Source organism: Sinohyriopsis cumingii, chromosome 18, assembly GCF_028554795.1.
Source record: "Sinohyriopsis cumingii isolate HCF-2022 chromosome 18, ASM2855479v2, whole genome shotgun sequence".
NCBI classification, from domain to species: domain Eukaryota; kingdom Metazoa; phylum Mollusca; class Bivalvia; order Unionida; family Unionidae; genus Sinohyriopsis; species Sinohyriopsis cumingii.
The window spans coordinates 101,509,750-101,526,510 of NC_142978.1; the positions used below are offsets into that span (position 1 = coordinate 101,509,750).

At 35.2% G+C, this 16,761-nt stretch overlaps 1 protein-coding gene across 6 annotated transcripts in view; it reads right to left on the reverse strand.

The window, feature by feature from the left end:
- LOC149777604 (SANT and BTB domain regulator of class switch recombination-like) overlaps positions 1-16,761 on the reverse strand; it is a 115,734-nt gene that overhangs the window by 61,415 nt on the left and 37,558 nt on the right. For all 6 annotated transcript variants that reach the window (XM_089942253.1, XM_089942252.1, XM_089942250.1 and 3 more), the window contains 4 exons: positions 14,369-14,455; positions 10,498-10,563; positions 7,574-7,889; positions 2,767-2,921 (listed from right to left, as the gene is read on the reverse strand). In XM_089942253.1, the coding sequence (XP_089798379.1) occupies positions 2,767-2,921; positions 7,574-7,889; positions 10,498-10,563; positions 14,369-14,455 (624 nt within the window). The remainder of the gene's footprint in view (positions 1-2,766; positions 2,922-7,573; positions 7,890-10,497; positions 10,564-14,368; positions 14,456-16,761) is intronic.

The following is a 16,761-nucleotide window of genomic DNA, read 5'->3' on the forward strand; positions in this document are numbered from 1 at the left end:
AAACTACTGTTCTAATCTGAAACAGCGGGAACAGTGAATATTTCTCAGTGTGATAAGTTAATATTTTATTTAATCAAAGAATTATGGACAGCTAATAGGTTTTGAAGTAAATTTTAATTGCTAACTGATTTAAGGGGAAGGACCAAACACGACTTCAGGAAACAATATCAACAATTTATGTATTATTGCACTGATTTATCAAGTGAATTCCACTTTCAAGCCACCGGGCCAATAAAAATAGGAACATAAATTATAAACACTTTTTAAATGAATTACAAAAAACAACATTAATGTTTGCAAAGTTCTGTTCAACTCCGTGTCAGAAGTGGGTGCATGTTTATTTTGGGGTCCTCCTGTCTATGACAAATTTCTCAAAGTTAGGGTTTGTCTTACTTTTGAGCATGGGCATATCAAAGGACAAATTTCTCAAAGTTAGGGTTTGTCTTACTTTTGAACATGGACATTGATCCAGGGAAAAACTTCTCAAAGTTAGGGTTTGTCTTACTTTTGAACATGGGCATTGATCCAAGGACAAATTTCTCAAAGTTTGGGTTTGTCTTACTTTTGAACATGGGCATTGATCCAGGGAAAAATTTCTCAAAGTTAGGGTTTGTCTTACTTTTGAACATGGGCATTTATCCAAGGACAAATTTCTCAAAGTTAGGGTTTGTCTTACTTTTGAGTATGGGCAATGATCCAGGGAAAAATTTCTCAAAGTTAGGGTTTGTCTTACTTTTGAGCATGGGCATATCAAAGGACAAATTTCTCAAAGTTAGGGTTTGTCTTACTTTTGAGCATGGGCACTGATCCAGGGAAACATTTCTCAAAGTTAGGGTTTGTCTTACTTTTGAGCATGGGCACTGATCCAGGGAAAAATTTCTCAAAGTTAGGGTTTGTCTTACTTTTGAGCATGGGCATATCAAAGGACAAATTTCTCAAAGTTAGGGTTTGCCTTACTTTTGAGCATGGGCATTGATCCAGGGAAAAATTTCTCAAAGTTAGGGTTTGTCTTACTTTTGAGCATGGGCACTGATCCAGGGAAAAATTTCTCAAAGTTAGGGTTTGTCTTACTTTTGAGCATGGGCACTGATCCAGGGAAAAATTTCTCAAAGTTAGGGTTTGTCTTACTTTTGAGCATGGGCACTGATCCAGGGAAAAATTTCTCAAAGGTAGGGTTTGTCTTACTTTTGAGCATGGGCACTGATCCAGGGAAAAATTTCTCAAAGTTAGGGTTTGTCTTACTTTTGAGCATGGGCACTGATCCAGGGAAAAATTTCTCAAAGTTAGGGTTTGTCTTACTTTTGAGCATGGGCACTGATCCAGGGAAAAATTTCTCAAAGTTAGGGTTTGTCTTACTTTTGAGCATGGGCACTGATCCAGGGAAACATTTCTCAAAGTTAGGGTTTGTCTTACTTTTGAGCATGGGCACTGATCCAGGGAAAACTTCTCAAAGTTAGGGTTTGTCTTACTTTTGAGCATGGGCACTGATCCAGGGAAAAATTTCTCAAAGTTAGGGTTTGTCTTACTTTTGAGCATGGGCATATCAAAGGACAAATTTCTCAAAGTTAGGGTTTGTCTTACTTTTGAACATGGGCATTTATCCAAGGACAAATTTCTCAAAGTTAGGGTTTGTCTTACTTTTGAACATGGGCATATCAAAGGACAAATTTCTCAAAGTTAGGGTTTGTCTTACTTTTGAACATGGGCATATCAAAGGACAAATTTCTCAAAGTTAGGGTTTGTCTTACTTTTGAACATGGGCATTTATCCAAGGACAAATTTCTCAAAGTTAGGGTTTGTCTTACTTTTGAACATGGGCATATCAAAGGACAAAGATAATGATATGTGCTTGCACAATGTCTTTAAGCAAAACTGGTGTCTTTTCCAAAGAATAAATTCAAATTTAAATAAAGTGTCTTCAACAATGAAAAATAGTCCAATACGTTGGTTTCCAATTTGAAAAAAAATAAAACAGAAATGTACCAACAAAAAAAGGTAAACAAAAGAACACTGCACAGCAAACATTGCAAAATTTAACAACTCTGAAATATCAAAAAGAAAAAGAAAATGAACTGTAAACAAAAGCAAAGCTTGTGGGTCTTTTTATGGTACTAAAACTGTTTCATACTCCTACAAAAAAACTTGATTTCAAAGATACGGAATAAAGTAAAAGGATTTCTTTTTCATTTTTCTGGTATAGAATGCTTTAAATCAATTTATTCCTTTTCTGAAATATGAAATTTAGTTTTTTAATACCTAATTTATTATAGAAAAGGAATGCAATAAAGTTTGCATAATGATACCTTCTTACAATAAAAATAATTTAGTGTTGATATAAAGTATTCATTAAAAAAATTTAATCACTACAAAGACATAATTTAGTCATGTCTATTGATAAACCAAAAGTGGGTTTTGTTACATTGAAGAATTTCTAATATAAAACTTTAAGCATGGCATTTAAATCATTTAAGCTGTCAAAATTTGAAAATAATATATTTAAATCAAAGAAGAAAAATTCTGTAACACGTGGTTTATATTCTGAATGTATTCCACCACAAAGCTAAGAAAACAGGAAATAACAAAATAAACTTTTGGATTTGAAAGTTATGTGATAAAGCTGGAGGACCAGTCAAGCTTGTAAAACAAACCACCAGCTTCAACAACAATCAAACAGTAAAAGACTTGCTTCAAAGCATGGTTGCCTGGCAACAAATGGCCCCTTCTATTTAAGACAATATTGGGCCACCTATGACACTGATAATGTACCTGGCATCTGTTAGTCTTTGGTATGAGACACAGACTGCATCCCTGTGAGCTAAAAGATCTTCATATACTTTGTTTGGAGGTGAATCCTCAGATTCATTGTCATTCTCTGGATTCAGGCTTATCATATTCACAACATGATCTCGCACTCGGCAACCCTATATCAGAATTGAAGCATATCAATTTAATCATAAACTGCATAAACTATACATATATATTTATCGATCTGATCTTTTACGACATTTGATAATTACCTTTTTCAATGTATGTGTAATCTTTGTAAGTATGCACACAATGCAAAGAATATAAACTAAACAGAACTGAAGATATCCAGATCTACTTCAATATAATTTCACAAGCATGTTATCAAACTATTATAAACCACATGGCAAATTCACTAGCCCAGCCGAGCCTTGCATTTCAATGCACATATTTTTGTAATGCTTTCTGATAAATGTTATCCTAAGTTTTTCTCCTTTTAAGATAGAGTATTGACATTTTTAATGTTTATTTTTTTAACCTTTTCAAGATCTTTGCCTTTTATATTCAAGGACTATAAATTTACGCTTATGTGGAAGGGTCTTTGTTATTAAAGTTTTCAGCATTTTGTTTCCTTTACATTGTTAGAACTATACCTATATATAACCCAATATAGGCAGGAATGCACCGACATGCTGTAAAACCATATACAAATTTAATATGTACATACTTTTTTTTCTTGATTTATCAAATGACTATATTGACTGTAGCATTAGTCACTTCAGTTCCTCAGAAATGCATAGGATCAGTGTTGATTTCATAGCCTATCATAAATTCATTATACATCAGATGAATATGAATATGTCAGTGAGTTCTTCATTTCAGGGATACATCCCTTCCACATACATATCTATGCAATAAAACCACATGTACCAACTTCTCTAAAGGTCATACGTTTAAATGTAGTTATTTATAAACATGGCAACAGAGTTAAGATATTTACTTGCTCAGACTGGACAACATATATTTCATTCAGTGGGTGAAAAAGTAGTAAAAGTTTTTTTTATCCAACAGATGAAATATATATGGTTTCTACATGGAGAAAGTGAATTTTCTTTTTAATTTATGCTCAAACATTGTCTAGCAATATGTATAACATACTACAGCAGCATATTTCATTCTGTATCCTCTGTGATAATGTCAGTAGTTTGCCATTTATGGTTTGCTGTGTTTTGTGTTTATTGGCAGAGAAAATCTAAGTAGTCATATAATTCTCCTTCCAAGCTTAAGGTAAAATAGCTCTTAAAAAAAGGAAGAAAACAATGTATTTGACCTGAGTTGGATTTGAACTGGGGACATCCATGTGCTAAGCAAACAAATTATCACTACTACCATTTCTTGGACATAATGTCGACAACGTCAATTGATAGATAGTTTTAAAATATTTATCATATTTCACTCCAATGAAATATCAAGATTATTTGTCTCGGAAAATCCAGCAATTCATGGCCTAGCAAGAAGTAAAAAGTTATAATAACTAGATATGAAAGATTTAAAAAGGCTTTAATAAAAACCTCCTTTTCTTATGCAGTAAAAATAAGACTCTGCAAAAGTAATTAAAAAAAATAAAAAATGGTAAAGACATCAAATGTAAAGAATAAAGTAACAAAAAAGGATGAATAATTATTTGAGCAATAAAACCTGCCTTAGAGAAAACAAAATGGAGTCAAATATAATAAGGATTATTAACATGTTAAATGCACAAGATCTCTGCACCACCTGAGACCAAACTGATAAAATTTAATTTGTATGCCATTTAAGGTTGGAATGCTGAAAAGCAAATGGGTTAAATGGCTTCAGTGTTTCCAACTCATTGTGAATAAGTACAAATAAAGTGGGGATACTTTTTATTTAAAAAGTGGGGGGAAAAGTAGGAACAAAAGGTACATAGTATATGAATAAAAAACAGTTTTATCTACAAATGGCTTCATGTAAGTTATTTGACTCATCAAGGCAAAAAACAGTGAGTCAAAATCCAAACCTATGAATCTTTTTCAAGCCGATGATCAGTTTTCAGTAGTTTTTAAAATATAATTACATTGTTAAAATACACAACGAAAATATTAGTTATATAATGTGACTAAAACCAATAAGGCAATTCCCTTGCCAGAAGCATCTGAACATTATATATTTGTTAAAAATCTTGTTGAAAGTTTTATGTCATCAGACAAAATCTGAGCATATATGACAAAGCGTTTATTGTTGGCTATGTCAGTGCTTTCAATTCATCTGCATTGCTGTCACAAATAATGAATTTTGCAGTCATTTATAAGACTAATCTCAACAACATTTGATAGGCGTTCCAGTAACTCTGAACAGGTAGTAGCTGAGTCATACTGATTGGCAGAATTCTTCAAAATGACAATGGCATCAATTTCTTCAGCTGTTAAGTCATGTATTAAAGCAAGAAGAGATTAGTATTTTAAAACAAGGGATGTCTTCTACACTCAGCCAATGTACACATTTAAGTTGCACTTTCACTGCTATGTCTTGTTTGGAAGAATGTTTTTGTAATCTGCATTCAAATCTGCCTAGTGTTGTGGATCTTAAATCAGCAGTTTGTGTTCTGGCAACCCAGCATGCCTTGCCAGTGTACTGTTCTGATTGCACGTTTGGCCTTGGTGTTTTTTTTAGCCTTTGTAAATGTATGGCAAAATATAAAGGCGTCTTAACTGTCACATTCTTCGCTTGACTTAACTTCTTTTTGAAAACGTAGCCAGCTGTGTTTCCAACCATTGCTGCACAAACTACATTTTATCTTATGAGCAATCATTACCTTATCGTTGGATGAAGAAGGCTCCACCATTTTGATAACAATTCTATTATCATTGGTCGCTCATAAACATGGTCCAAAAGATAATTTCATTTGTTTCAGATCTATTTTATTTTTTTTGCCTTGGAAGCCATTTTAAATCAAAGGCTGACAGTATACTGGAATAATGCAAGGCATAAAATTGAGCAAATGGAAAATGTTGCTTCATTGCGTGATATATTGGAATAATGCAAGGCATAAAATTGAGCAAATGGAAATTGTTGCTTCATTGCGTGACAATGGTGCACATAAAATAATAGTTTCTTGTGAGAATCACTTTCAAATCATGTGTTTATTTTCCTCTTCTTTCTTGGGTATGGTGATTTTATGGTTCTAACATCCTGTTGCTACCAATGATGTGACAGTTACATGTCACATAAGGTCAGCTCCAGGCTCCACACTCAGTTTAAACCCTATGTGTTATGATAACATTAGCGTAAGAAACTGATGTGTTCATGTTTTCTATTTGGAAGAGTTATAATCTAGTCATTAAAGTAGTTAGACCAAACCTTAATTTTGTTTTAACCACCCAAAAAATGTAGTGGGGTGCACCAATTTACCTACCGGATTTTTAGACCAAACCTTTGTTTTTTGTTAATAAGTAAAATATAACATTGGGGTGCGTCAATTTACATATTGGTGACTATTTTTGTGCATCAAATCAGAAAAGTCTGCATATTTGATGCATGACGCATGGATAGATAAAACACTGAAAAAATACTAATAATTTATGTAAATTACTGAAATAATATAACTTTTACTTACCTTACTTTTGGAAGCTTGAATATTAGCATGACCTTTCATACTTTCTCTCTCTTTAGTCATGTGTCTATGTTGTTATTTTCTATGTGCCCACTTTGGTCATGGCACCATATATTATAGCCACATAACATGAAATGGGCACAGCAGAAACAATAAATTTATTGCAACTCTTAGGAGTACCAAGATTACAGTGTTGAAATTACAAATAGGTAAAAATATTTAATCAATTGGCACTAGAACAAGCAATTAATTTGTTTTTAGTTCCAAAGCTTCACCAAAAACTGACAAAATCCTAAAGATTGATATTAAGTTTTGAACTGCCCCTTAAAATTGTAAATGCAAAGCTGAGGTTACTGACTTGCAACATTTGTAACCATTCTGATTTGAACAGATGACCACTATGATTTGAACAGATGACCACTATGGTGTGAAGACATCTTTGCATGTGTTCTTATGCCCATTTAGAAGAGCTGTTTCAAACTAACTACACTGTCTTTGACTGCCATGTCTTAGTGACGCTTTAGAAACTAAAACAATTCATTGTTCTATTGGCAGTTGACATATTCATAAATATTCATAATTATAATAATGTAATGGTATTACTCCTATCAGTTTTATGTAATTACTATATATAGTTTCTGATGCATGTATCTGAAGCCATATGGCACCAATACATGAAATTATCTAAAATGTCACATAAACCTTGAACACCCGGCCTCACATCACAGAGACCATAGCTGAATTTGCTTTGTTACAACCCTTCATGTGGTGTGTATACAATTTTCAACATAAAAAAGTAGGGACTGTAGGGCCATTTTGGAAACAATAGGGAAAAAAAGGGAAAGTGACAAAAAAGTAGGAAAAGTAGAAAAAACTAGGGCCGCTAAAAAGACTGTGGCTTGTTTAGACAACATGTATCGGAATCTGGCAGTCATAGGTTTCAGCCTGCCTGGCATTGATGTGATTTTACTTCCATGTTTGTGATTTTACTTCCATGCCATAATGATGTGATTTTACTCCCATGCCATATTGTAAAACTGAGTTCAACATACTGCAAAAGAACAATACAATATCAACATTAACAATCCTTGGTTTTCACAGACCTGCATGACTACAAGAAAAAATGACTTTCTTTAGGTTCTATATGAATTATGATGCAAGAAAGTGCAATTAAGCTTCAAGAACATAAAATATCACCTTGTTTTGCTGTGTAGGATCAAATCTCAGTGTCTTTTGATGGCAGCATGGATATGTCCCAATGTAAGGGGCATAGTTTGAGCTGTTCTCATATCGTGGAGGTTCTGGATGAAACTTGCAGTGACCATACTCATTGCACATGAATGTCTCACCACACCGAATGCATATTAGGTAATTGACAGTTCCCCATAGTCTCCAGTATACATCCCGCCAATTCTTAAGCTGTGACTTTAGCTCCAGCAAGTATTCATTGACATCAAATGAAGGGTCCCGCACGTGACAGTAGATCAGATTCCCTCTTTTATCAATTGTCATTCTACAAACGACAATGAGATGGGGAATGGAATAAGAAAAAAATTCTTAATGTAGAAAATCATTCACAATTTATATACAGCACTCTCTCACAATAAGGCTCTTCATTATCACATGCTTCCTGTTACATGGCAAGTCTGGTCATGGATCCCATTTCATACAGTGATATTAACATTATATGTATCATGTACTTCACTATAAGACAGTAAACTGTGACTCCCATGGATAGTGTTACAATGATGGAATACTGTATCATGTACTTTATTATAAAGCAGTCTCACTATAAAGCAGTAAGCTCCATGGCTCCCACAGATTGCATTATAATGAGGAAATACTGTATCATGTACTCCCTCTTAAGACAGTCTCACTATAAAACCGTATACTCCATGGATCCCACAGATAGCATTATAATAAGGAACTACTGTATCATACACTCCATCACAAGGCAGTCTCACTATAAAACTGTATACTCCATTGATCCCATAGACAGCATTATAATGAGGAATACAATATATACTTTGCAAAAGTTATCTAAGGCATCATAAATCTTCACACTGGAGGAAGCATTCTCAATGGAATTAATTTAAAGTTAAAAAATTTCTATGAATACAATTATAACACAATTCCAGATGTAATGTTGGCTACTAAAAAAACATGACTAAAGTCATAACAATGGATAACAATATGGCTGAAAGAAAACAAGGTGAAACTTATTCTTACATCTTCATATCCTTTTCAAAACATCATTATTAAAAAAAATTGATAGTGCTCACTGAATCTTTGTTCTGCATATTATGCAGTTCTCAATATAGTGTGGCTTGGTACATATCAAAGTTCTGAATATAACACAGTTCTCAATATAGTGTGGCTTGGTACATATCAAAGTTCTGAATATAACACAGTTCTCAATACAGTGTGGCTTGGTACATATCACAGTTCTGAATATAACACAGTTCTCAGTATAGTGTCGCTTGGTACATATCAAAGTTCTGAATATAACACAGTTCTCAATATAGTGTGGCTTGGTACATATCAAAGTTCTGAATATAACACAGTTCTCAATATAGTGTGGCTTGGTACATATCACAGTTCTGAATATAACACAGTTCTCAATATAGTGTGGCTTGGTACATATCACAGTTCTGAATATAACAGTTCTCAATATAGTGTGGCTTGGTACATATCACAGTTCTGAATATAACACAGTTCTGAATATAGTGTGGCTTGGTACATATCACAGTTCTGAATATAACACAGTTCTGAATATAGTGTGGCTTGGTACATATCACAGTTCTGAATATAACACAGTTCTCAATATAGTGTGGCTTGGTACATATCACAGTTCTGAATATAACACAGTTCTCAATATAGTGTGGCTTGGTACATATCACAGTTCTGAATATAACACAGTTCTCAATATAGTGTGGCTTGGTACATATCACAGTTCTGAATATAACAGTTCTCAATATAGTGTGGCTTGGTACATATCACAGTTCTGAATATAACAGTTCTCAATATAGTGTGGCTTGGTACATATCACAGTTCTGAATATAACACAGTTCTGAATATAGTGTGGCTTGGTACATATCACAGTTCTGAATATAACACAGTTCTCAATATAGTGTGGCTTGGTACATATCACAGTTCTGAATATAACACAGTTCTGAATATAGTGTGGCTTGGTACATATCACAGTTCTGAATATAACACAGTTCTGAATATAGTGTGGCTTGGTACATATCACAGTTCTGAATATAACACAGTTCTGAATATAGTGTGGTTTGGTACACATCACAGTTCTGAATATAACAGTTCTCAATATAGTGTGGTTTGGTACACATCACAGTTCTGAATATAACAGTTCTCAATATAGTGTGGCTTGGTACATATCACAGTTCTGAATATAACACAGTTCTCAATATAGTGTGGCTTGGTACATATCACAGTTCTGACTATAACACTATTCTCAGTATAGTGTGGCTTGGTACATATCACAGTTCTGAATATAACACAGTTCTCAGTATAGTGTGGCTTGGTACACATCACAGTTCTGACTATAACACAGTTCTGAATATAGTGTGGCTTGGTACATATCACAGTTCTGAATATAACACAGTTCTCAATATAGTGTGGCTTGGTACATATCACAGTTCTGAATATAACACAGTTCAGTGCATGTGGGGGCCCTGAGTGGCCAAGTGGTCTAAAGTGCTGTCCAACACGGATCACTGCCATCTCACCTCTGTCTGTGTGGGTTCGAATCTCGGGCTTGGCCAATGTGGATATATGAGAAAGCTTGCCAGTAGCTTCTCGTGGGTCGGTGGTTCTTTCCGAGGTTCTCTCAGGTTCTTCCTCGACCATTAATACAGGCCGCCATGTATAGCCTATCATCTGCTGAAAAATGGCATTAAACACTATAACAATAACATCAGTGCATGTGCATAACATGGTTGGCAGTTATGGACTCTAACTACCATAGCACAATGAGAGAGCTGCACTTTCTAATTCTGAGCAAAGAGATCAATATATGGGAGAACTAACCCTCAGCTGAGCAAAGTTTGCAGTGCAAAATGTCTTTAAATCTACTTGAATGAGAAAAGTATACTACTGACCTACTAGTTGAGCATCTGACCTTCCTCTCCAATGTCTTGGTAAGCAATTTCTTGCACACTGAACATCTGCAATAAGGTCAAAAGAATGTTAACAGAGAGCATGTTTGCATCTGTCATTATCATTAGCATAATGCTAGTATCTGTCATTCTTATCAGCACATTTGTACCTATCATTATCATCAGCATTATGTTTGTATCTGTCATTATCATCAGCATAATGTTTGTATCTGTCATTATCATCAGCATGATCTGCTTCTGTCATTATCATCAGCATAATGTTTGTATCTATCATTATCATCAGCATTATGTTTTGTATCTGTCATTATCATCAGCATGTTTGTATATATCAGTGTCATCAGCATAATGTTTGTATCTGTCATTATCATCAACATGATATTTGTATCTGTCATTTTCATCATGATGTTTGTATGTCATTATCATCAGCATAATGTTTGTATCTGTCATTATCATTAGCATGCTTGTATATGTCATTATCATCAGCATAATGTTTGTATGTCATTATCATTAGCATGTTTGTATATATCATTGTCATCAGCATAATGTTTGTACCTGTCATTATCATCAGCATGATAACTGTATCTGTCATTATCATCAGAATGATGTTTGTATCTGTCCTTATCATCAGCATGATGGTTCCACCTGTCACCATCAGCATGATGTTTGTATCTGTCATTATCATCAGCATGATGTTTGTACCTGTCATTATCATCAGCAAGATGTTTGTACCTGTCATCATCAGCATGATGTTTGTACCTGTCATTATCATCAGCATGATGTTTGTATCTGTCATTATCATCAGCATGATGTTTGTATCTGTCATTATCATCAGCATGATGTTTGTACCTGTCATTATCATCAGCAAGATGTTTGTACCTGTCATCATCAGCATGATGTTTGTACCTGTCATCATCAGCATGATGTTCGTACCTGTCATCATCATCATGGTGTTTGTACCTGTCATCATCAGCATGAAGTTAGTATGTCACTATCATCAGCATGAAGTTAGTATGTCAGTATCATCAGCAAGAAGTTTGTATCTGTCACTATCATCAGCATGTTTGTACCTATCATTCTCATCTGCATGTTTGTATCTGTCATTATCATCAGCATGATGTTTGTATCTGTCCTTATCATCGGCATGATGGTTGTACCTGTCATCATCAGCATGATGTTTGTATCTGTCATTATCATCAGCAAGATGTTTGTACCTGTCATCATCAGCATGATTTTTGTACCTGTCATCATCAGCATGATGTTCGTACCTGTCATCATCATCATGGTGTTTGTACCTGTCATCATCAGCATGAAGTTAGTATGTCACTATCATCAGCATGAAGTTAGTATGTCAGTATTATCAGCAAGAAGTCTGTATCTGTCACTATCATCAGCATGTTTGTACCTATCATTCTCATCAGCATGTTTGTACCTGTCATTATCATCAGCATGATGTTTGTACCTATCATTCTCATCAGCATGATGTTTGTACCTGTCATTATCATCAGCATGATGTTTGTACCTGCCATTATCATCAGCATGATGTCTGTATCTGTCATTATCATCAGTATGATGTTTGTATCTGTCATTATCATCAGCATGATGTTTGTACCTATCATTATCATCAGCATGATGTTTGTAATAGTAATAATAAGAATTTCAAGATGGCCAGCATGGAGTTTAGGATCACTACGGGAAACTGTGTTTTGATGAAGGTAGTGAACTGTTCACATCCCTCCCCAGTGTGACTGATACAAAATGTATTCTGCATCTAAGTTAAAGTATTCACAACCCTTTTGGATATTGTAAAACTTTGGGGTTTTATAGCTTTTATTTTCATTCATATTATTTATATAAAAAAGTAAAGATAAGCTTAGGATTTAAAAGTGAAAGTGGTTTAAATGAAGAAAATAAAGAACTATAAACACTGCATGGATAGCAACCCAGACAGTGAAAGTGCAGCCATTTGAGTACATGGGGAATTGTTGAAGAGAAACTAGTGTGTGTTTTTTTAATATAATTTTTATTATAGCTTTAACAATTTTAGTCATATCGCTATGATGGCTGCATTGTGGCAATTTATAGTAATGTCCAGCACTGGGGTATCATACCACAGACATGTAACATGATATCTCACCCAATCACATTATCCTGACAGCAGGCCAACCAGTCCTAACACTAACCTCTTAATGCTGAGTGCCAAGTGAGGTGGCTGCTAGTACTATTTTTATAGGTTTTTGGTATGACTCAGCTCCCACATTCAAGGCAGATGCTCTAACCATTTAGGTCACTGGAGCAGTGAATGATGTCAAATTATGAACAAGAGGTAATTCAAACATTTAAAGCATTTTAGATATGATGAGTTGATCTAAATCATTATTATGCTTGACAAAGACCATACAATTGTTTCTACTCTCTCCCTCTCTCTTTATGTTGGTTTGTCTGCCAGTTTTACCATCATAGGTCCAGAAACATTGTTACATACCACTGGTCACCAGTTCACTTCAATATAGCCATTCTAATTTGCCCCTGGCAAATTTCCTGTTTGAATATCTTGTGTGAAGAACAAGTTTATCTTTGAAAAGAGTTACATCCCTTCTCATTAGGGTCAGGAGTCATTCAATATTTGAAACATGTCTGTGAAGTCAAGCAAAGATAATGCTGATAGACCAAATGAGTGTTTTACACAAACAGGTTTTTCGTCTGAGGATATCATCATGACTGTGCAGTTTAAAAGAAAATCCTAGTATAGAAGGGTACAAACTTCAGGTATATAGTAATATCATACCAATGTTTTAGTTGAATACTACAACATGTGTACAACATGAATGACCTTCTAAACCTATAACACAGAATTTTAATGTTGATACTGCTAATGCTGCCATAAAGGCAATGCAGGAAACCCTAGCACACTGCTAATGCTGCCATGCTGGCAACACTGGAACTTCTAGTCCACTGATAATGCTGTAATGCTGGCAACACTGGAAATCCTAGTACACTGCTAATGCTGCCATATATACAATACATGAAACCCTAGTAAACTGCTATTGCTGCCATGCAGGCAATAAATGAAACCCTATTACACTGCTAATTGTGCCATGCAGGCAATACATAAATCCTAGTACACTGTTAATGCTGCCATGCATGCAATACAGGAAAGCCTAGTACAATGCTAATGCTTCTGTACATGCAATACATGAAACTAGAACACCGCTAATGCTGCCAACACTGGACATCTTAGTAACTGCTAATGCTGCCATGCATGCAATACAGGAAATCAAAGTACACTTCCATCGCTGCCATACAGGTGATATAGGATCCCTAGTACACTGCTAATGCTGCCATACATGCAATACAGGAAACCCTAGTACACTACCATTGCTGGCATGTAGGCAATACAGGAAACCCTAGTACACTGCTAATGCTGCCATGCTGGCAACACAGGAGATCCTATTACTCTGATAATGCTGCCATGCATGCAATAAATGAAACCCTATTACACCTGGGGATAAATTTAAGGTACATGAGAAATAAATAGCAGAACTACATGTTAAACATTATTTACAAAGAACACAAGAATGGCATATGAATAGATAAGTAATTACTTTCTGTTTTTATGAACTAATAACCAAATGTTTTGTTGTTCATGTTATGTGATTTTATCCAATGAAAAGACCAGAGTTTCAGTTGAACACAGAGAATAGTGTATAAGATAAGTTACTTTCAAAATCAATTAATCTTAAGGCTGACAGTGCAAAAATGATAAATATATCGCACCCTCAGCAGGTGGGAAAAAAATAACAAAAAAGGGTATATGTGTGTGCAATGAGAAAACGTAATACTGGATGAGATTTACCTGAATAGAGCTGAACAGTTTTCTGGTGAATCTGGATTATTGAAGTCCATCTCAAATAGTCTTTCAATCTTCTTGGCAAATAATTTGCTGGGGAAAAAATACAACAATATTTATAATCATGGCAATTCGTGTGAGTTTCATGATGAATTTAAGAGAAAGGGTGTAAATTAGAAGTAATAGCCTAAGCACTAAAACCTAATAGTTGCCAATCAAACACATGGACACATGATCCATGCAAAATATTATCCTGAACAGAGCTTGCACGGCCATAACTTATTTTTTTAAAAGAAAAAACACATCCTACAAAGTTACAGAAAAAATTATTTTAAGGTATTAGTACACCTTTAAGGAAAGCATTAGTGTACTTCAAGAAGTTGTTGAAATTACTGTACAATTCCAGAAGCCCACTATAGCCAAGCTCATGTTTTTTATAGCAGGGTTTCATTGTAGTAATGAGGCTTTCACCCAAAAAGTTCAAAAGTTCATTAAAAAATGGAAAAATTGTTTTTATGGCACAAAAACCTAATGGCTCAATTTCAGCACCAGAACTTAAGACTGGACTAAAAGTTAAGTCTAGAACAGAATAATCTGACTGGATGAAATTTAAATCCAACTTAAAACATCTTAAGTATATTTTTAACTTTAAGAGGGCAAAATCATCTAAATATATACCAAAAAAACCTGCCAAATTTCATTTGTCTATGTCCAGTCTTTTATGGTGTAATTGTGGTAACAATGTTTTCAACCCCAACAATTCTGAAAAGCTAAATTAATTCATTATAAAGGTTGCTATAGTGACATGAAGATCTAATCACATCAAGTAAATGCTTAAAAATATGGTTACAGACATGCCTACCAATCATCTACATTAATTAGGATTTGCACAAACAAGCCTCCTGGGACAGATGAATATATGGATGAACATATGGGCAAGACAGGACTAAATTAAGATGCCCCAGTTGAAAGCAGTGGGATTGTGAAAGGTGTAAACACAACTGGTCCCATATTCTTGGCATTTTTTGTGCACAAAACTGGAGTTCAAGCTAAGAGTGCTAAAAATGGATATGATCTGTGCTTCACAGAAATTTTACATGCCAACAAGGAAGTCAAATATAAGAAGACCCTCACATATTCATGATTCCAACTTTGTTCTACATAAAGTTACAGAATGTCAAATGGACCAGGCTTGAGTTTTTTGTTGACAAAGATTTAAGAATACATGGCCTGGTCTTCCTCATTTCAGTGCAGTGCTGAGATTGCATACAATATTAGTGAAAGTTACTAATAGCAATAGCAGTATTTAAGGGAAGCAATTAACTCTTCCTACACTTATCTATTTAATAAAGATATAAAAGAAGATAGCAAATTTTTAGTAAATTGTGTTTCTCCGAGAATACTTACCCGATCACATTAACGTTAGGGATATAAGCCTGCTACTTCTCAAATCCAGCCCTACTAAAAGACGAAAATTCGTCTTTTCGGTCTATCTCATATAGACCAAAGGGCAATAACTCTTGCCCCTTACCTCCCCATGCCACCGCCAGGTGTCACTAGTTTTTTAAGCTGAGCGATATATATTATACGAGGATGCTCGCATAGCGGGGTGGTTGGGAGGGTTTTTAAGTAATGTGATCGGGTAAGTATTCTTGGAGAAACACAATTTACTAAAAATTTGCTTTCTCCTTCAAATACATTCCCTGATCACATTAATGTTAGAAGAATAAGTAATAGGAGGAGGGAATGCTGAGCATCCTACCTCCACCCCGGGTACCTTCTAGGGAATGATGGCTGGATTCCCCATTTGAACGATAACCCATTCTCCTAATTTCATCAGCAACACAGCCTAGGGTCACGTGATATGTGACCCCTATATACAGTTAAGAAGATAGTTATTGAAATCTTCTTACCTACAAAATTTCACTGGCGAATCCAGTGAAGCTGATAGGCTGTGCTGATTGTTTTAGATGGGTCTGGTGGTCATCTGGGCTGCCGACACCGGACCTACCAGATTCAAGGTTTGCCTCTGTGAATCCAAATCTCTGAGATAAAAACTGGAGAAGGTTGACTCTGCATGCCAGCCAACAGCTTCTATTATATCTCAGATCGAAACATTGCGTTCCAATGCCAGGCTCGCAGAGATTGCCCTAATCTCATAAGCCGTAATCTTCACGAGGCGACTCTGATCTTGTGAGACCTCAGAGTACGCTGAGCGTATAACCCACTTCAGCCATGAAGCAAGGGCTTGAGGGGTGATATCCCGTTTACCAGCTTTGACCGGAAGTAAGAGGCGCTTACGTGTGTCCCGACATGCCTCTGTGCGTTTTAAATAGTGCTTGAGTGCATGAACAGGATCTTGCATGGCTGCTGCTCTTGACTTATCTATGGAAGAGAGC